Source organism: Monodelphis domestica, chromosome 2 (genome assembly GCF_027887165.1).
Source record: "Monodelphis domestica isolate mMonDom1 chromosome 2, mMonDom1.pri, whole genome shotgun sequence".
Taxonomy (NCBI): Eukaryota; Metazoa; Chordata; class Mammalia; order Didelphimorphia; family Didelphidae; genus Monodelphis; species Monodelphis domestica.
This window is the reverse complement of record NC_077228.1, coordinates 286168341-286190360: the sequence shown is the minus strand read 5'-3', so window position 1 is coordinate 286190360 and position 22020 is coordinate 286168341. Positions and strand designations below refer to the sequence as shown.

General features: G+C 44.1%; 1 protein-coding gene across 1 annotated transcript in view; it reads left to right on the top strand.

Annotated features, from left to right (window-relative positions):
- CUL7 (cullin 7) overlaps positions 1-22020 on the top strand; it is a 29862-nt gene that overhangs the window by 4043 nt on the left and 3799 nt on the right. The window contains exons 7-22 of the mRNA XM_056818254.1: positions 9468-9771; positions 10386-10596; positions 12379-12484; positions 12869-13096; positions 14098-14188; positions 14366-14534; positions 15021-15126; positions 15378-15473; positions 16510-16685; positions 16941-17074; positions 17532-17711; positions 18071-18180; positions 18263-18445; positions 18575-18735; positions 18853-19090; positions 19859-20027. Of these exons, the coding sequence (XP_056674232.1) occupies positions 9468-9771; positions 10386-10596; positions 12379-12484; positions 12869-13096; positions 14098-14188; positions 14366-14534; positions 15021-15126; positions 15378-15473; positions 16510-16685; positions 16941-17074; positions 17532-17711; positions 18071-18180; positions 18263-18445; positions 18575-18735; positions 18853-19090; positions 19859-20027 (2662 nt within the window). The remainder of the gene's footprint in view (positions 1-9467; positions 9772-10385; positions 10597-12378; positions 12485-12868; positions 13097-14097; positions 14189-14365; positions 14535-15020; positions 15127-15377; positions 15474-16509; positions 16686-16940; positions 17075-17531; positions 17712-18070; positions 18181-18262; positions 18446-18574; positions 18736-18852; positions 19091-19858; positions 20028-22020) is intronic.

Here is a 22020-nt window from a genome sequence, read left to right as displayed (position 1 = left end):
GCTATAACAAGAATAAGGTATCCTTTTCTCTCAGTCTTAGCTCCTAGTGCCTACTATAAGTTTTCATCATTATTGGTAGACCCGAGAGGAGGAAGCCCTAGGTGTGCTCTTATTGCTAATGAAATTGGCACAGGAGTTGGTATTAGCACTCAGTGGGCCATGCCAGGGCAGCATCCACAGTAACCTACTGAGATCTCTTGTTTACAGCAAGCATGGACCACAGCCTAACACAGGAAATACAGTCAGTATAGTGCCTCAGGACAACTCTGCCCCCAAGGTGTCATTGCCGTAGAAAACCAAGGTGCCGACTGAGCCTTCCAGGGCAATAGTGTTTCCCAGTTATTCAACTAGTGACTAGGCAGGAAGGAAATGGAGACAATCACAGCTCCTCCTGTTACCCACCACCTCTTCCTTTCATTTGGTAGAGGAAAGAAGAATCTGTGTCTGAATATTTTTGTCCCCTTCACTCAACTTCCACTCTAGGGAGAAGCTGCCCTGGGTGGCTGTTATGGAGCTGAGATTTGAAAAGGGTGTTATGTGCCCCCGATCTGGGCTCTAACTGAGCTTGTCCTCCTGGCCCCTAGCTTCATACTGAGTGGAACTGAATTTTATCCCTACAGGAGACCCTGGATGGGGAGATATATTGGGCCTAGGAGAGGAAGGGTGGGCAAAAGAAGATATAACCAGAGTGGCATGTTTGGAATTCCCCAAGGCATTTGATGACCTGCAACATCACAGTGGGCTAGATGGCAAGATGTAGACCAGATGATAATATAATTAAGTGAGTCCAGAATTTGACGACCAGCCCAACCCTCTCAGAAAGTTGGTTCATGGGAAATGATCCCAGTCTATGTTCTTGGTCTTTTCTTTTTCATCTGAACAATGTTATGTTTAATAAGGATAACAAGTCTAAAATCCTTAAGATAGGTTTAGCAAGATAACAGCAAATATAGGATGCCAGCAACAGAGAAAATAGTTAGTGTGAAAAATATTTTGGGCAAGTAATTTTCTTCCTCTATAAAATGAAAAAGTTGGTCTGGAGATCTATAATTTTGGACAACATATGTGGAAAATAATCATTACATGTAATTGGGGAAATAAAATATCTTTGAATTTTTTTTAAAAAGTTGGTTTGGAAAGGCCTTAGAGGATTTTAATTTAACTGAAATTTAAGATTTAAGATTTGAATTTAATTTAAATGTTTAAATTAAGGAATTTTGTGGAATAAAGTGACTTAATGGATTTAGTGTCTTTGAGGAAGCTATGTTGCACAGGAGACCACTGAAGTGGTCCTCAACTACATTTAGAAAAGGATAGTGTCCAGAAGAAGGGACGTATGATTTTCCTGGTACACTGGGTTCAACCCTCACCTAACTGCATCTAGAGCTTGGAATTCAGTGGTAGATCAGGCTGTGTCCTTAAGGGACATTCACCAATTAGAACATATTTAAATGAAAATGATAGGAATAGCTGACATTTACATAGCACTCTGAATCTGGACAACTAACTGCTCAGCACACATTTTCTCATTTGATTCTCCTCCCAAACCCTATTATTATGCCCATTTTACAAATGAGGAAACTGAGGCTCAGAAAGATTAGGCAGTTTGCCTAGGATCACATAAGCTAGTTAGTGCTTCAGTCAGGATCTGAACTCATGTCTTTCTGTCTTCAAGTTCAGGGTGGAAAGTTTATTGTAAGAGGATCTATTGAAAGAATTAAGAATGACAGTCAAAATTGCAGAGTAAGAGGAAGTAGTTGAGCCTAGCTCTCTACTATCCCTTCTCTACAATGATTTAGAAAATACTCCAGCCTGAATTCTGATCAGGAAAACTGAGGAAAAGTCCTGATAAATTATTTTTCCAGCCCAGGGCAGCTTAGGGTTACAGATTGACTGAGAAGTCTTGGATACTCTTGGGACAGGATCTGGCCAAGGAGCAAGAGGCTTGATGCAACCAGGAGCTGAAGAAGGGCTAAGATGGGGCATCAGAATAGAAAGAAACAGGGTAGAAAAATATCTCAAGGGATCCTGGACTAGCACTGGGAATAGGAATGGGTGCCATCTGGCAGCTCTGTCACCCACTACCTAGTTCCAGGTCACCAATCCAGGGTGAAGAGCAGTCACTGTCACCCTAGCTGTATTCTGAACAAAGAATAAGTTGAGGAAATGAACCTTTGTGGCCCTAATTCCAGGAGCAGAGCAGGGATTCAATTCTAGCCTTTGGCTCAGCTTGTAAGCCTACAATAAAATAACCTGGGCAGGAATCCCAAAACCAAAGGGGAACTAGAACTTCAATTGTTCTAAACCTACAAAACCTCCCAGCCGGCTAACAGTAATTGAATCTAGCAGCAATCTATGGAAATTTACAACCAAAGACTAGCCTGAAATTGGATCCAGTACTTGCAGAGCTCAGACTAGGAGAGCACAGAACAGAACTTTCCCTGGATCACACACTTTGGGAACACTGAAATACTGCAGGCACCCAGACTGAGCTGTGAAGCAGTGGAAGGACGGAAGAGGAGAGCTGCTCAGGCCATACATCCTACCTCCTCCACACATGCACAGATCCCAACACTAACATCAAGTCCAAAGTAAAAAAGCGGGTTGAGAAGACTGAGCAATCAAAACAAGAACCCAACCATAAAGAGCTATTATGATTATAGGAAAGTCCAAGGCACAAACATATATCTCAGACACAGATCCAACAAGAATTCTTAGAAGAATTAAAGCAAATTTTTAAAGAAGCTAAAAATTTTTATTTAAGAATTTTAAAATCAAATTAGAGCAATAGAAGATAAAATGGGGAAATAAATGAGAATTAGAGAAGAAAGATATGAAAAGAGAATTAACAGCTTGGAACAGGAAGTGGAGAAGATACAAAACCTTTTTTGGAATAAGTAGTTGGCACAGTGGATAGATCGTGTTGGGCCCAAAGTCAGGAAGACTCATCTTCCTGAGTTTGAATCTGGCCTCAGACATTTACTAGCTATGAGACTTTGGGCAGGTCATTTAACTCTGCCTCAGTTTCTTCATCTGTCAAATGAGCTGTAAAAGGAAATGGCAAACCACCCCAGTATTTTTGGCAAGAAAACTCCAAATGGAATCACAAGGAGTCAGACATGACAGGAAAAAACAAACAATTGAACAGAAATAACATAACCTTATTTTAAAAATCCTCAAAAATTAGAATTGGCCAAATTAAAACTAATGACCCCATGAAACATTAAGAAATAAGAAAATCAGGAGCTTGAAAAAAATAGAAGAAAATGTGACATATCTCCCAGGAAAAATAACTGACTTGGAAAACATATTAAGGAGAGGTAATTTAATAGACTAGAGGCAGCTAGATGGCCTAGTGGTTAGAAAAGCAGGCCTGGAGATGGGAGACCCAGGGTTCAAATATGATACTTCTAGCTGTGTGTGGCTGGGGACAAGTCACTTAATTCCAATTGCCTAGCCCTTACTGCTCTTCTGCCTTGGAATGAAAGTAATATTTTAATTTTTAAAAATAATTATTGGACTACCCAAATGCCATGAACAAAAAAAAATTTAGGTACTATATTTCAAGAAATCATAAAAAAATTTTTTTTCCAGACAAGTTATAGCCAAAGGGCAATGTAGAAATTGAAAGAATCCACTCACTTCCTGAAAGAAAATTCAAAATGTCGAAAATAAATAAATATAATGGAAAAAATATCCCCAAATAAGTCTTTTAGTATTTATAAGGAATTGTGATCCCTATATATATTTTACCTGTGGGTAATAACCTGAGAAGGAGAAAGGAGACTGAAGGAAGTAGGTGAATAATAAAGACTCAGAGGCAAAAAGTTAAAACACATGGGGAGAGGCGCAATCTCCGTTAATATTTCCCATGGACAAGTAATTAATGGGAAATATGAGGAACAAGAAAACAGGTGGGGAGTCAGAACTCCTTAATGCCTCCTATGGACAAGAGTGCCAGAGGATTAATAGGAAGCATGGGGGCGACAGCGTCGCGAGAAAAGATAGGACAGAGCAGTCAGAAGATCCAGGAAAGTAAGAGAGAGATTCGAGCTTGTTCCCCAGTATTTATTGGAGGTTTTAGGAATGTGGATTGGGAGGTGATCAATGACTACGGAACATGGCATAGGTTTTAACATTGGTTGAATTGACAATGATGAGACCAAAGAGGTGGAAATTAACCTGACATGCACCTCCTAAAGGAATGTGGTCTGATAAGGTGTGAGCTAGGCTCCTGTGGCCACTCAGGAATTCTCTTGCCCTTTGGACTGTAACTTCTATACAATGATCATTAACTGATCTGATCACATGTCTGGTAAATGAATATATATGATACAATATCAATACATCAACCATACTTCCCAGATGCTAACATGCCTGGTATGCTACAGTATTCTATAAGGTAAATAAAGTAGTTTTGTTATATACTCATGTAACTTTGTAATACAGTTGTCCACCACTATATTGCAGTTCACTTATCACAGCTTCATTGTATCTTGGGTTTTTTTAAAAATATATATCTAATTCTCTATCTTGGAGTTACACTTATCATGGCATACTATTGGCTGATGGAATGAAAGGCGACCAACCACAGTGCTATGTTCCATATCCTGGGTGCTGATTGTCTCAGTGATTGTATGTTAATAAGAGTGTGGAAAAGGTTTGTAGGAGAGTGGGAGGGGTTTATAAAGCCTTACAATATATATAAATAATTAAATGTAACACGGCTACAGAGGTCTCTGGAATGTAACTCCCATGAAAAATGAGGGATCACTGTATATGCTTTGATTTTACTGTGTAATAAGACATTTACATAAAAATCTATTCTACAATGTAGGAAAAAAAAGAAACCCCAAAATGCAAAACTCTCAGGAATATTGTAAAAATCTAGAGCTCTTAGGTCAAAGGAAAAATACTGCAAGCATCCAGAAAGGATTCAAGTACTGAAGAGCCAGTCAGGATTACCTAAGACTTAGCAATCATTACTTTAAAGAAAGGGAGAGCTTGGAATAGAATATTCCAAAAGGTAGAGGATCTGGGCTTACAACCAAGAATAATCTACCTTGCAAGACTGAGTATAATTCTACAGGGGAGAAAATAGATTTTTAATGAAAGAATTCCAAGTATTCCTGATGAAATGACCAGAGCTGAGTAGAAAATTTGCTCTATAAACATAGGAGTCAAAAGAAACATAAAAGGTTTGTAAACAGCAAGAAGTTATAAAAAACTAAACAAGTTAGACTATTTACATTTCTTACATGGGAAGGTGATACAGGTAGTCTCTCCAAACTTTTTCATTGCCAAGGATCATAAAAAGAATTTAATTAGACAGAAGGCTTGAATGGATTCTGTTATGTCTTCATGATCTCAAAAGAAGAATGGAAAAGGTGAGGGAAAGGAATGCACTGGGAAATGGCGGGGGAGGAGCAATGAGAAAAATGATCTTACAAAGATAGAGTACACAAGAGGGGAGTTTATACAGTAGAAAGGGAAATGTGAGGACAGGTGACTCAAACCTCACCCCCATCTGAACTAGCTAAATGAGGAAGAATACACACACACACACACACACACACACACACACACACACAGAGTTGGGAACAGAAATACATCTTACCCAACAGAGAAATAAGAAGGAAAGAAGTTGGAGCAGCTAAGTGGCCCAATGGATTGAGAGTCAGGCCTAAAGACTGGAGATCTAAGGTTCATATCTGGCCTCAGACACTTCCTAGCTATGTGACCCTAGGCAAGTCATTTAACCCCCATTGCCTAGTCCTTAGTGCTCTTCTGCCTTAGAACTAATGTACAGTATTGATTCTAAAACAGAAGGTAAGGGTTTAAAAAAAAAAGAAGGAAATAAGTTAAGGAAAGAGAGAAGAATGAGGGAGGGTAGATTAGTACCATTCAGTATGGTACTTGAAATGATAACTATATTAATAAGACAAGAAAAAGAAATTATACCTTTTTGTAGTTGATATGATCATTTACTTAGAGAATCCCAGACAGTAAACTAAAAAAACTAATTGAACCCATTTTAAAATTCAGCATATTTTCAAGATAAATAGTAAGCCACACACAATCATCCATATTACCAACAAAATCCAGGGTAGATATAGAAAGAAAAATTCCTCTTAAAATAACTACAGACAGTATAAAATTCTTGGTAATCTTACCTGCCAAGACACACATAGAAACTTTATCAATATAATTACAAAATACTCTTTACACAAATAAAGGCAGATCTGAATAATTGCAGAAATATTCATTGATCATGGGTAGGCCAAGCCAATGTAATAAAAATTACAATATGACCAAAAGTAATATATTATTTTCCATACCAATCAGACTATCAAAGGACAACTTTGTAGAACTTAATAATAACAAAATTGATCTGGAGGAACAAAGATGAGGAATATCAAGGGAATCATATTTTTTATTATAAAGTTTTATTTATAAAATATGAATATATACTATAATTTAATATAATGTTTAATATAGTAAAATTAAATTATACTTAAAATAAATATATAATTATATTTTTATTATTTAAAATCATCATTTTTTTTTGATGAGTGGGAAAGGGGCCTAGCTGTACCTAATCTTATACTATACTACAAAGCCATAATTGTTAAATTATGTTTGGTACTAGGTAAGAAACAAAGAAGTTGATCAGTAGAACAGATTAGGTATACAAAATACAGAAGCAAATTATTACAGTAATCTAATTTTTGATAAACAAAGATCCCAGGTATTAGAACAAGAACTCACTATTCATCAAAATAGGAAAAATAGAAAAAAAATTAGGAAAACTGGAAACAAATCTGGCGGAAACTAGTTATAGGCCAACATTTCACACTGTATACTAAGAAAAACTGCAATAAGTGCATTATTTAGAAATTATATCATAAGTAAATTAGAGGAGCACTGAAGAAATTAGCTTTCATATCTATAAATAGGGGAAGAGTTCACAATCAAACTAGATAAGGAAGATCACAGGAGGAAAAAATGAACAAAACTTTTTGCACAAACAGAACCAATGCAGCTAAAATTAAAAGAGATTCAAGAAATTGGGGGCAGGAGGTGTGGATCTTCACAAGAAGCTTCTCTCATAAAGGTCTCATTTCTAAGTTATATGTGAGAAACTGAGTCAAATTTATAAGAACAAGAGCCATTCTCTTATTGATGAAGAATCAAAGAATATAAATAAGCCAATTTCAAAGGAAGAAATAAAACCTATAGTCACTTGAAAATAATACTCAATTATTAATAATTAGAGAAGTTCAAATTAAAACAACTCTGAAGTACCAACTCACATCCATTAGATCGGCGAAAATGACAACAAAGAGAATGATCAATGTTGTAGAGACTATTAAAAAAAGGTACTTAAAAAATTTTAATCAAAAATTTTACAAATATTTTTCCATGGTTACATGATTCATTTTCTCTCCCTTCCCCCTTGTGGACCTGACAAGCAATTCCACTAAGTTTTACATATGTTATCACTTGATACCTACTTCCATATTATTCATTTTTGTAATAGAAATTTTGTTTCTATTGTAATTGTAATAGAAATTACAAAATTACAATTTTGTAATAGAAACCCAAATCACATACCCACAAATGACAAGTCATATGTTTTTCTTCTGTGTTTCTACTCCCACAGTTTTTTCTCATAAGTCCCTCAGGATAGTCCTGGATCATTATATTGCTATTAGTAGCAAAGCCAATGACATTTGATCCTTTCACAGTGTTTCACTTTCTATGTAGTGTTATCCTGGTTCTGCTCATTTCACTCTGCATCAGTTCATGAAGGTATTTCCAGTTCATATAGAAATTAAGCAGTTCATCATTCCTTATAGCACAGCAGTATCCCATCACCACCATATACCACAATTTGTTCATCTATTCCCCAATTGAGGGACACCCCCTCATTTTCCAATTTTTTACCACTTGAATATTTTTGTAAAACCAAAAAACAGGTACTTTAATGCACTGTTAGTTAGGCAATGGACTGGTACAACTTCTCAAAATCAATTTGGAACTATGTCCAGAAATCTATTAAAGTGTGACCCTTTGATTTGGTAATAGTGCTACTAGGTCTATTCCCCCCCCAAAAAAAGCAGCTTTTTTAGCAGCTCTTTTTGTGGTAGTAAAGAATTGGAAACTAAGGGGATACCCATCAATTGGACAATGGCTGAACAAGTTATATCAAAGTGATGGAATACCACTGTGCTATAAGAAATTAAGACAATAGTTTCAGAAAAAAACTGGGAAGACTTCTATGAACTGATGTAAAGTGAAGACAACAGAACCAGGAGAACAATTTATACAGTATTTATACAACAATATTTTAAAGACAATGCTGAAGACTTGGGAACTCTGATCAAGACAATAACCAACCACAATTCTTACAGACTCATAAAACATGCTACCTACCTCCAGATAGACAACTGTAGACTCAATAGTATGAACTTAAAGCATATTTTCTTTTCACTTTTCCTTTTTTTTCTACATAGTTTATAGAAAAATTTGTTTTGCATGACTACAAATTTGTAATGGGCTTTGTTTTTCTTGCCTTCTCAATGGGGAGGGAAGAGGAAATGGAAGGGAGAGCATTTAGAAAGTAAAATTAATTTAAAAATTAAGAATGTTTAGTAAGTTTGGCATAGGGAATAAGAAGACAATGTAAGGACATGTGGACCTATCTTCAAAAATGAAAGGAGCTGTCAAACAAAAGAGAGATAATTAGACATGTACTACTTGATTCCAAATGGTAGAAGTGGGACCAGGAGATGTCACAAAGAGGCAGATTTTGGCTCAGGGAAACTTTCTAACAATTAAAGCTGTCCAGAAACTGGATGAGCTATTGAGGAGTTGGAAGAGTTGGTGTGGGAAGTGAAAAAGGGTAGTTAGTTTCCTACTAATACAGATTAAGAAGTGGAGGACCCTGGAGAATTGATTCTTAATTTGGAAAGAGGTTGGACTGAATTATCTTCAAGGTCCCTTCAATTCATAAGAGCTTCTTTAAAACAAAAAACAAAAAAACAAAACTTACCTTCCTCCTTAGAATTGATACTGTGTCAGTTCTAGGGCAGAAGAGCAGTAAAGCAGTAACTGGGACTGAGTGACATAGCTAGGAAGTATCTGAGGCTGGATTTGAATTTGGGACCTCCTAGTTTCAAGCCACCTAGCCATCCCAAGAGTTTATTATTCTAAGGTAGATTCCTAGAGTAAGAAGGAAGAGGAGAGACCAAGAGCTCTAGGAGAAAAGGGATGGTTTGTCCAGAAAGATCTAGGGAGGCACAGGTATTGTATGGAGGGAGATGGAAAGGACTTCCAGAAATATGTCATGCCACCTCCAGTATGCCGTAGTCCCTGGAGCCATGTGTAATGTGTTTTCTTTCCTGTTTCCCCCCCCCCCCATTTGAATTAATTTATTTAGTCAATTCTTTCCTATTTTTTGACAGACTTTGGAGGAAGAAGACCTTGGTGAGCTCAGAGTCCCTGTGGAGTTGGCAGAGAAGCTAGTCCTGTCACTTAGTAGGCAGGTTCAAGGCAGCACCCACAGTGACCTGCTGAGTTCTCTAGTCTACAACAAATTCAGGCCAAAGTTCAACACGGGGTGTTCAGCCAACTCGGCCAATCCACCCCCTCCAGAGCTTCCTCGGGACACCTGTAGCCCTGAGGTCTCATTTCTAGAGTGCAAGGCAGCAGTGGAGGGGGAGGATGAGACAGAGTCCCAGGGGAGGGAAGAGTCAGCAGCACCTGAAGGTAAGTAATGCCCAGTTCTGGGAAGTGAGATACCAGGAGCATAGTAGCCAGTAGATAAAGTAGCTGGGAAAGGACAGAGGTACCAAGAGACACTAAGGAAAATCTCTGGCTTCAGGACAAAAAGAAATAATGTAATTACAGATAAATAATTTTGGAGATGCTGATGCTGTGAGTGGAGGGTTTTTGTTGTTGTTTTGTTTCTTTGGTGAAGACATTGACAATTTAGGAGAAAATGGACAATTTGTCCATTTTTATATTTTTTAGCACTTTATGTGACTAAAGTCACTTTGGTAGTTTAAGAACATAAAACATACTATGTAGAATGTAATATACTTTCACCTACAAAATCATGTTTTGTTATTTTTTTCTATTAGGACATGTAGAGGCTCATGGGGCAAAAGGCTGGGGGAAGGAGGGTGGCAACAGGGAATTATAACATGTGACCCCTGATTTTTGAATGAAAGGTAACCAAAAAAAAAGTCTTCGTCTCCTCTGACTCATTTTTTGAAGGAAAAAATACTGTTTCCAGTTTATTTTCTATGACTTTCATCTCTCTAAATCTAGCCAACTCTTCTTACCCCCTTTTCTTCACTCTATGTTTGTTGGGGCTGAAGCTGAGTTGCTGTTTCGGAGCCTGGTGGGGGATGCAGAGCCCTCTGGGCAGCTGTTATTGGAGCTGGAGCTAAGCATATGCCAGGAGGGAATCAGGGAGGATCAAGTGAGTCCACTCCTGGGGCAGCTCCAGCACCAGCCCCAAGCCTTCCTGCTGCTGCTACAAAGCCTGGAGACCCCTGAAAACAAGGCCCTTCAAATGACTGGGCTGAGGTGAGGGAGTGGGGTGGGAGTTGGGGCAGCCAGAAGTTTGGAAGAAAACCAAGGGAAGAAGACAGGGCAAACAGGAGTCTGCCTTCTTGCCTCAGAGGTAGCTAGGCAAATAATGTTGGAGTCAGGAAAAACTGAATTAGAATCCTGACTCATATTTACTAACTGTGTAAGCCTAGGAAAGGTCTCTCAGCTGATTTTCTCCTTTGTAAAATGGGAATAATAAAACTACCTAGCTTCCAGGGTTATGGTAAGGATCAGATGAAATAACATATATAAAGTACTTTGCATACTGGCAATTGCTATTATTGTCATTCGTTAGGTAAATTGGCAGTTTGTTGTTGAGGGATTTAGCTAAAGAGATGAAAGTAGAAAGGGGAGCCCTGGGAGGGAACCTACATCAGCACACTCTAACTTCACCTACCTGAGTGGTCAGGCAGGCTCTCACTCCTGCACCTGTAAGCCCTTACTCAGAGGTACCTCTGTGCAGACATTCAGGCATGCTGGTTTGCACACGCTTAGCTAAACACACCCTCTGCTTCACACCTGCCCAAGCCCGCCTATAGGCACCCTGAAAAACATGTCAGCAAAAAGAAGCCAAGGATTTTAGAGTTGAGGGAGACCTTAGAGTTCATCTCATCCAGTCCTCTCTTTTACAAGGGGAAGAAGTAGAGATCCAGGAAAATAAAATTACTTCTTCAAGGTCACATAGGGAGTAAAATGACAGAGCTAAGTCTAGAACCCAGATTTATTGCCCCCAAATACAGGGTTCTTTCCATTCTGCTGTGCAAACACCCTCAAATGTCCCTGAATATTAACATAAAACCCTCCCTCCCAAATCATAGAATCAGAATGCCAAAGCTAGATGGGATCTTAGAATTAGAATATTACCGCATAGACTGCAGGATCCAAGAGAAATCTTAGAATGTAGAATATTACAACATGGAACATATAGCATCAGAACTTAGAATATAAAATTTCATGACTAGAAAGTACCTTACAATATCATTTACTCCAATCCTCTCCTTTAGAGTTATCGAGGTGGCTTAGTGGATGGAGCATGAGACCTGGGTTCAAATTTGGCCTCAGATATTTTCTAGCTTTGTGATTCCAGACAAATCTCTTAACCTCCATTTGCCTCGGTTTCCTCATCTATAAAATGGGAAAAACAATACCTCCCAAATATTTTTTGCTTGACTTCACATGGATAATGGATATCCAGTTGCTTACCTTCTCAAGGAGGGGGTGAGAATTTTGAATTCAATTAAAAAAAAAGAATTTTAATTTTTTTACATGTAATTAGAAAATATTTACTCAAATAAATTTAAGATATATTAATAATACTTCCCAGGGTTATTATGAGAATCATATTGAGATCATTGGAGAATGCTGAGCAGAGTGTCTGGCCACAGCCCTATATATAATATATATTATTATTTGTTATATAATTGCAATATATAATGGTTTTATTATTATTATTATTATTCAGATTGAAAACTAGTGGCTAAAGAAAGTGATTTTTCTTTTTTTGCAAAGTCCCCCAGGGAGTTACTGGCAGAATTGGGACAAGGTCTCAAGTATCCTAACTCCCCCAGTTCATTGTCCTGCACTATAGCATTTAGCTGGCCTATAGTCATTGTAACCCAAATTCCACCCACCCCATCCTTCCTCTCTTCAGACCTAAGGGTGGGAAGTAGGATGTCGAGATAGAAAAGAGTGGCAGACATGGGCATCTGATCTATGTGGCCCTCTTCCCATCTAAAATCCTTCTTCCTGGCCCCTCAGAATACTGAGCTGCCTCCTGGAGATCTCTGCGGACTCAACTCTCCCCTGGCACAAAGTGGCCTCTTCTTGTTTGGCCAGCCTGAGAATGCCCAGCAAAGACAATGAGGTACCTAGAGGGTAGGCTCCAGAAGAAGGAGTACCAGAGACTCCTGGAGCTTTGGCCACCCTGGGGGTTCTCAGTTTTCACACAGCCAAATGCACTCATGGATACTTGGGCAGTATTCTCAGTAACCTCAAGAGGGAGGGCTTGTAGGTAAGGAGAGCTGAGTCCCAAGCACTCATCAGATGGGTATTGGAATGTAGCTCAATCCCTGGCACATAGCAGATGTTTAATTTTCAACCCATTGACTTGAATGGAAAGTGGCAGCATGAAGCTTACCTTCCTCCTGGCAGGATGGTTAGTGGGACAAACACAGAGAGATGGCTGACTGCTGCCCTCTTGGGCCTCAGTACCAACCCTGACCCTTTCCTGCCTTGATACACACTCTAGGTAGTCCAGGAGTTAATTCGCTTCCTACATCGCCTGGCTACAGTGCACAAGGACTGTGCAGTGGTGCTGTGCCACCTGGAAGCCCAAGAGGTCCTCACCAAGGTCCTGGACAAGCACAAGGAACAACTACTCCTGGGCTCTGAGCTCAGGGATCTAGTGGGGGAGTATGAAAAGCATGCCCAGCTTTACAACAACCTCACCAAAAGCATCTTGGCCGGCTGCATCCAGGTTAGGAGGATAGTAGCTGGAGGGGAGGGAGCCTGGGGAGAAGGAGATGGGATGGAGGCATATGGAACCTGAGGAAAAGAAAGTAGATGGGTGAGGAACAAAGCTGGGTGAGGATGTGAGGTTAGAGCAAGAGAGGAAGTTCATAGATGGTGGAGGAAAGAAAGCAGAGCATGAGCCATCTTCTTACTTTGTCGGATAATGACCTGATTTTTTCTTTCTTTTTTTTTTAAACCCATACCTTTTGTCTTAGAATTAATAGGTTCTAAGGCAGAAGAGTGGTAAGAGGTAGGCAAGTGAGGTTAAATGACTTGCTCTGGGTCACAAAACAAGAAAATATTTGAAGCCAGAGTGGAACCCATCTCTTGGGCCTACCTCTTAATCCCCAGAACCATCTAGCTGCCCCTTCCACTGAGACTCCTAGCCCTTTGATTTTTAAAAAAATTTTACTTTTATTCTAAAGTTAACCACCAAATAAATAATAACCAAATAAAATGGATATTTGCATATATATAACAGAACAGAAAGAGACTTGCACGTGAAAATACCATTCTTATGTGGTAAACAATTTGATTTGATTTTTTAAAGTAAATTTAATTTTTTGTCAACTAATAAAAATCTTATTTGTCTTGCTCCCACCTCCATCCATTTGTCATTGAAAAAGAAAGAAAATCAAAACCCTGTAACAAATATGTCTAGTCAGGCAAAACAAATAACTGTATTGGCTTGGTAAAAAAAAAAAAGTTATTTCACTCTACCACTCTCCTTACCTTCTATCAGGAGGTGGGTTTGCTTTTCTTTTCAAGTAACTAAATTCAACTTGTTTTAACCTTTGAAAGCTAGTCAGCTGTGCTTGATTTCCTGTATGACAATGTTTTCTTCAGAATTTAGATGGGGAGGAATGAGCAACATTGCTTAATTCCTTGACCTTTTTCCCATATAATTTTACTCCTGTTACTGTACTCCTTCCTGCCCCCTCTATGTCGCTTCCAATCCTGTTACAGATGGTGCTCAGCCAGATTGAAGAACACAGACGAACCCAACGACCCATTAACATCCCTTTCTTTGACGTCTTCCTCAGACATCTCTGTCAGGGTCAGTGTGTCCTTCACCCACCTCCACCTAGGGTCAGTGGCTGCTCCCCCGACCCAGTGGTCTTAACCAGCCCTTCCTTGCTCCAGCAACAGAGACTAGAATTCTCTTTCCAATTCTCCATTCCCTGCCTTTTCCTCAACCAGACCAATTTGTTCTCTCCTTCCTGTTTGGCCCTAGGTTCTGGCATGGAAGTTGAGGACAAGTGTTGGGAGAAGGTGGAGGTGTCATCCAATTCTCACGGGGCCAGCAAGCTGACTGACGGAAACCCCAAGACCTATTGGGAATCCAATGGCAGCACAGGCTCTCATTATATCACACTGCACATGCACCGGGGAGTCCTTGTCAGGTGGGGCAGGATGGACACACACACACAGATGCCCTGGGTTAGAGACAGGGCTGAATATGTGCCTTCTGGGCTGCAGATGAACATGACGTCACACTTCCTAAGGCCCCCTTCTCCGCCTCAATTTCTTTGTCTCTGTTGGTCTGTCTGTCTCTTTTTATCTCTCTCTCTCTCATACACACACATACTCTGTGTCTCTCATACACACACACACACACACTCTCTCTGTGTCTCTTGTACACATACTCTGTCTCTCTTTTTCTCTCTGTCTCTGTCACACACACATACATTCTCTCTCTCTGTCTCACATACACATACTCTATCTCTGTCTCTGTTTCTCCCTATTCCAGGGATATATTCAAACTTTCTGTGCCTTGACTTGGGGGAAAATGTTGACTCACTGAAACTGGGAAGGAAAGGTAAAGGGAGGTCTCTGAGCTGTCCTATGGTAATGGTCACTGAAGGGTTTCTTCCCTCCCTTATCTCCAGGCAGCTGATGCTCCTCGTGGCAAAGGAAGACTCGAGCTACATGCCGGCCCGAGTGGTAGTGCTGGGAGGAGACGGTGCCCACTCTGTCAGTACCAAGCTCAGCACGGTGAGGACCTCTTCCCCTGCCCCTCCGTGCTCTCCTGTTCCAGACAGCGGAAGCCTCCGCTCGGCCTCTTGTGGGGAGGAGCCCCCGGGGACAGAGGATTTGGCTCTTCTCTGAGTAGTGGAGCTGGGACAGGACCACAGAGCTCTAGATTTCGCAGGACTCAGGGTCAGGGTGAATACAGTGGTCCCAGGACCAGGGCCTTCCCTTCTCCATCCTGAGCCATGGAGAGTCCTCACATCTCAACCCTGCAGGTAAATGTCACGCCTTCCGACAGTCAGGTGCTTCTCCTGGAGAACATGACTCGCTTCTGGCCCATCCTGCAGATTCAGATCAAGCGCTGCCAGCAGGTAAAGGAGGCCGGCAGTGAGAGAGGGAGCAGGGAGGAGGGAGGGCAGAAGCCTCCACGGAAGGCTGTCGGAGGGGCCAAGCCATGCAGTGACCTTCGGCCTGGCAAAAGGAGAAGAGTGTGCCTTAGGGAAGGGACGAGGGCGTCTGCCCAGTTCGAATGGAGAGAACTGAATGGAAGCTTCTGTCATTGCATCCACAGGGCTTGGTTCAGTGGCTTATACACAGTAGCCATTTACTGAGGGTTTGGGAAGAGGCCCGGCGAACAGTGTGGTCCTAGAAATATGGGAGATGACCTGGAGTGTGGTGTTTGGAATCATCTGATGAGGGCTGGGGTTCTAGATGGGTGGAGTGCTGGGCCTGGAGTCAAGAAGACCTAAATTCAAATTCAGCCCCAGATACTAGCTGTGTGACCCTGGGGAAGTCATTTAACCTCTGTTTGCCTCAAGTTCCTCAGCTATAAAATGGGGATAATGCTAGCATTTATCTCCCAGGGTCGTTATGAGGATCAAATGAGTTAACAATTGCAAAACACTTAGTACAGTGCCTGACACATGGTAGACTATTAATAAATGTTACTGCTGCACTACTCTATGGCCTGGGTCCTAATCTTGATTTTACCATGTGTGAGACTTTGGGTGAATGTCTTCATTTCTCTGGGTCCCAGGTTCCTACTTTAAAAAATGTGTTAGATTAATGAATAGTTCTACCATGGTCCTATGAACAGTCTTAAAAAAAAAAAATCCTGACCTTGTACCTTAGGATCAATACCAAGTATTGGTTCCAAGGCAGAAGAGTGATAAGGGCTAAGCAATTGGGGGTTAAGTGACTTGCCCAGGGTCACACCGCTAGGAAGTGTCTAAAGCCAGATTTGAACCCAGGACTTCCATTCTCTGGTCCTGTCTCTCCATTTAGCTGCTATGGACTCTTAAAAGGCACTGGGTCTAGGCCCTAATTTCCTTCTAGGTCTTCCTGTAAGATAGGCTCAGGCAGGGAGCCAGACTGTCACAGAGAGTCAATGACAGCCACATATTTCAGGGTGGCATTGACACCCGTGTGCGAGGGGTGGAGGTGCTGGGCCCCAAACCCACATTCTGGCCGCTGTTCCGGGAGCAGCTGTGTCGCCGCACACACCTTTTCTACACCGTCCGAGCCCAAGCCTGGAGTCAGGACATCGCTCGGGACCGGAAGCGCCTGCTGCAACTCTGTCCTAGGTGTGGAGAGGGGCATCAGGGGGCCTGGGCTCATGGGGTGGATGGAGGAGGTGGGGGGAGCAGGCCAGGAGTGAAGAGGTCAGGGATAGGGCGAGAGTCACCAGGGGATTGGGGAAGGGGATAGAAGAGTTGTGGGGCAGAGACCCTCCTGATATCCGTGGGGGGGCTCTTGCCGTGAGAACATTCAGGGTATCATATTGAGGGATAGTCTTGGGGCCAGGGGCTCGTGCCTCTAGCTCCTGACCCTGTCACCAGACTGAACGGGGCTTTACGCCATGAGCAGAGTTTTGCAGATCGATTCCTCCCCGATGATGAGGCTGCCCTGGCCCTGGGAAGGACCTGCTGGGAGGCCTTGGTCAGCCCCTTGGTGCAGAGCATCACTGCTCCTGGTAACTATCCCAGCCCCTGTCCCTCAGACACTGGCCCAGCAACTTCCACAAGTTGTGCCCTGGGAGTTTTGCAGGTAGTCATCCTAGAGCATCTTGCCTAGGAACTGGCCCTGGTAACCACCCCATAACCTTAGGCCCTGCCAAACTGCCCCCAGGAACCTTACCAATGACTCCCTGGCAATGATCCCATAAGCTCTGCTAGAATAGCTTTCCCTCAAGAAGTGCCCCAGGTTAATGACCCCAAACGTCACCCCCCAGCCCACTCCCCCAAGTGCTCCTGGTAACGATGGCATCACTTCCTTTGGAACGTTTTATCCCATAAGGCGGACCAAGTTTCCTCAAAGAACTGCCCCCGTTAGCCATTCCTCAGGGTCCCCCTCCGCAGGCAGGCCATCCTTCCTTAGCCGCTGCTTGCTCCCTTCTGGCCGTGTCTTCGGGAGCTGTCTTCCCTCCTCAGATGGCAGTGGGGTGAGCCCTTTGGCCTGGCTGCTGGGCCAGTACCTGGAGCACAGAGAGAAGGCCCGTTGCCCACAGGGCCGAGCAGATTCTTTTGCGTCCCGGGTGCGTCGCCTCAGCCACCTGCTGGTGCATGTGGAGCCTCCCCCAGGACCTCCTCCTGAGCCTCCCACCCGGCCCAGTGAGTCTCAGGGAATGGGTCCCGGGTGAAAGTGTGCAGATGGGGACTGTGAGGGGAACAAATCCATTCCCATCCTTGCCGCAGCTGCACTACCTCAAGGCAGTGCCCTCCTTTTCCTGTCTCCCTGGGCCTCTCTTTCCTGGATTCTTCTGCCAAGTCTGACATTTTCTACCTCCCTGAGCCATGGGGGAGCATCACTATCAGCCGGGGAGGGAGGGAGGGAAGGTGTCCTTTGTTCTCAGCCTTCCTCCTGGAATGGGAGGGGCCTGATGGGGGGGCGGGGGCTGCAAACCCTGTCTTTGGCTTCAGGACCCCGAGTCTAAGGTTTTATCTTCCTCCTCCTGAATCTGTCTCCACAGATGGCAAGAATAGTAAGATTCGGGAGCTGAACTCGGGAGCTGGCCTGGGCCCTCCTGGCGGCAGCCTGAGGGGGATCACCCAGTGTTGGAGGGGTGTGGTGCAAGAGCAGGTGGGCAGGGGGGGCCTGACGGGGTGTTGGAGAGGCCCTTGGGGCAGGAGCGGCCCCTCACGCTCCTGCCTCTCACCCTCAGGTGAGCAGGTTTCTGACCGCAGCCTGGCAAGCCCCGGACCTTGTGCCCAGATACTGTGACACCTACGAGCGCCTCCAGAGTGCCGGGGCAGAGCTCTTTGGGCCGCGGGCAGCCTTCACCCTGGCCCTGCGCCAGGGCTTTTCTGGGGCTCTGCTGCAGCTGTCCTTTCTCACTGCTGCCCACGTGAGTCCTCTGTGCCCTTCATGCTGAGATGGGCCCCTGCCGATGCCCAGGCCCTCCCCAAGAGCCCCTTCTGTCTCTTCTCCCCACGTGTTCCCTTTTCACTGGTCTCCCTTCCATTCCTGTGCCCAGGTGAGCGAGCAGTTTGCCCGGCACATCGACCAGCAGATCCAGAAGAGCCGGGTGGGTGGCCCGAGGGGGGAAGAGGTGCTGGGCCAGCTGCAGCGGAGCCTGGAGCCCATGATGGTCCTCTCTGGCCTGGAGCTGGCCACCACCTTTGAGCACTTTTACCAGTGAGTGTGGGGCCTGGGAGGGGGGCCTCTCGGGCTCGAGGGAAGGGAGCCCGGGCCCCCAAGAGGAGGCTGGCGCCGAGGCCGTCCTCAGGAAGGCCTGAGCTGTCTGTGCCGCAGGTACTACCTGGCCGACCGCCTCCTGAGCCTGGGTCCGAGCTGGCTGGAGCGAGCCGTGCTGGAGCAGATCGGGCTCTGCTTCCCCAACCGCCTGCCCCAGCAGATGTTGAGCAGCCTGAGCACGTCCCAGGAGCTGCAGCACCAGTTCCACCTTTTCCAGCTTGAGCAGATCGACCAGCAGCTCCTGGAACAGGAGGAGGATGAGGAGCACAGCCTGGAGGCCCGTCCCCAGGAGGAGGTGAGGCCTCTGGGAGGCAGGGGCCAGGGCCAGGGGACTGGCTTAGGGGATCGAGAGCCAGCATAGGGAGCCTGGGCTCAAATGGGTCCTCAGAGGCTTCTCAGCTGTGTGACCCTGGGCAAGTCACTTAACTTCCAGTGCCTAGCTGAACGGATGCCTGGTAGCAACTCTCTTTCTTAGCTCTTCTCTTCTATCTTAGACTCAATACTCTGTATTGGTTAGCGGGCAGCAGAGCAGTAAGGCCTAGGCAATGGGGATTATTAAAGTGACCTGCCCAGGGCCACACAGCTAGGAAGTGTCTGAGGCCACCTTGGAGCCCAGGACCTTCCAACTCGAGGCCTGGCTCTCAATCCACTGGGCCACCTAGCTGCCCCACTTGATTTCAGTTGTAAGGCAGAAGGGAAGGGTTTTTAAGAAAAGAACAGAGAGGCAGGGCCCAGTGACCCACCCCCACGAGGAGGGGAGGGGAGAAAGAGAGGTTGGAGGTCCAGACTCAGGAAGAGGTGAGGGCCAGAGGCTTATCTCCGGAAGAAGGTGGGGGGAGAGAGAAAGCAGAGGTTGGGGGGGGGGGTAAAGGGAGGAAAGGAGACTTAGGGGTGGGAGGAGAAGAGTGCCCCTCCCTGGGTAGAAGAAGGGCATGTGGGATCCGTGGTGGTGTTCCCCAGAGCACCCAGCCCAGGGCCTGGCACAAAGCAGGATTTGCCTGAGTATTTGTTGAGTCAGACTGACTTGATGGAGGGGGTCCCTGAGAGCCATCTGCCCCCATAGCCGGTGGATCAGCTCCCACGTGAGGAGCCGGCCCCTGAAGTGTCCGTGCTGGTGCTGTCTCCTCGCTGCTGGCCCGTGTCCCCCCTCTGCTATCTCTACGAGCCCAACAAGTACCTCCCCCCGGCTCTCAGCACCAACCTCAGCCGATTTTCCAACTTCTACAGTCAGAGTAAGACAAAGGGGCGGGCAGCTGGGAGTCTGGGGGTGTCAAGGAGGAAGGGTGGGAGCCCATGGCAGAGAAGAGCTAACAGAAAAACAAAAGGGAGGGGGTGTCTGGAGAAGGGGCACTGACTCTGGGGTACCAAGAGGGGTGATAGGACTGGAGAAGGTGGAGATGAATCAAGCCCTCAGCAATACAAAGGAAAGAGCTCCAGCTCTGGCTACCTGGTTTGAGATCCTCCTCAGGCAGTTATTACCTGTGTGTACACCTTTGGCAAATCACTTAACTCTTGGGGTTCACCCTGCATACCAAAAGATACCTGAGTTCCAGGGCTGGCTCTTATGGGACCTTGGATCTCTCACTTCCCCTTCTCTTGGCTTCAGTTTCCTCAAGTGTAAAATGAGAAGGCTGGCCCAGAGGGCTCTGAAGGCCCTTCCAGCTTTAAGTGTGTGAGAGCCCATCTCTTGTTTTACTCAAGATAAAAGATCTTTGGTGTCCCAGGACATGAGAGGCTCATCTGTGTCCACCAGAGGGCACCAGTCGCTGTCCTGGGAGAGTTGAGGATCCCTCTACTTTCTCCTTGTAAGCAACTGAGCCCGACAGGACCTGGGAGGTCATCTCATCCAGCTTCCTCATTTTACACTAGAAAAAGAGGCCCATCGAGAGGAAATAATTGACCCAAGATCTCACAAGCAGTCAACAGAGAGCCCACTCTCGACCTCGGGTGTCCTTCCTCCCAGTTGTAACCCCAAAATTGTGGGTTTCAAGATTGTGAAGATAATTTTTATTGTCTTGATTTAAATAAAAAAATGTGATTGCCATGAGAAAAATTCCCAAATATGAAAATACCCAAGTCAGCTGGGTTTTATGGAGATTTTAATTAATACAAATGAAGGAATTAAGGAAAGGGAGAGAGAATAAGAGAAAATAGTAAGAAGCCTTAAGAGAGACTAGTTAGTTAGTTAGTTAGTTAGTAGTAGTCTCTTGGTAACCAGGGATGACGATTGTCTTTGTGTGCTTTCATCTGTGATGTAGATGAGTGTGCACAAAAACAATTATGCATGAAGGAGATTTAAGTGGAAAAGTCGATGAACAGAGACAGTCCCACTCTCTCAGCGTTCATCACTCACCACAAGATCATCCTAAAGCAAAACTCCAGTCCTTCACTGAAATCCTCAACTCCTGAACTGAGCTCAGAGAGCCAGCTCCTCCAAACTAACTCCAAACTCCCCCCTAAGTTCAGAGAGCCAGCTCTCTTTTAAAGAGAAATTTCTCTTATGTCACCTCCCCTAGTTTTTCACATCTACCTCACCTTCTCTGATTAGATTATATCTTCTGAGTATTTCACATCTCTTTGCTAAGCTTGCTTGACCTTTTAGTGATTAATTTAACTTAGTGATTAATTTAATAGGTACTTATCACCCTTTTGTATTAGATCTAAAAATAGACCTAGCTTAAGGTTCTAGCTTTACTATGAGTTAGGGACTTTTTCATTGTCCCATCAGGAGTTTACAACTTTATCTTCCTCTAAGGCACTGTCTGAGCAGGGTGGAGTAATCTTAAAGTTCCCAATACATTACTGATCAAGTACCTTCATTTGTTACAATAAGGGAATAGCCTTAACCAAATCTTCTAAGGTACAGTCTGAGCAGTTTTTAAGATTCACACAGTCTAGTGCCTTTTCCAGTGTAGGATGTCTCCCAAGCACCTGTTCTGGACAGTCTCCTAGGTGGGAACCTAGAGGCAGAGGCCAGCACAGGGCCCATCAGCAGGGAGGAGCTCCTCGGTTCTCAGACCTCTGACAAACCCAGGGCCAGCGGTTGGAGCATGCAACAAAGGATATTTATTTGTTTGCTTCCTTCAATATACATGTTGTAACACAGCATCTTCCATTCTCCTGGATGTACACAAGTTTGAATGTTACACACTGAGGGGACAATTTTCAAACTTCAGCCGTGGGGCACCAACACTCCATCCCTTGCTCTGCCCTCTGGCAGCTCCA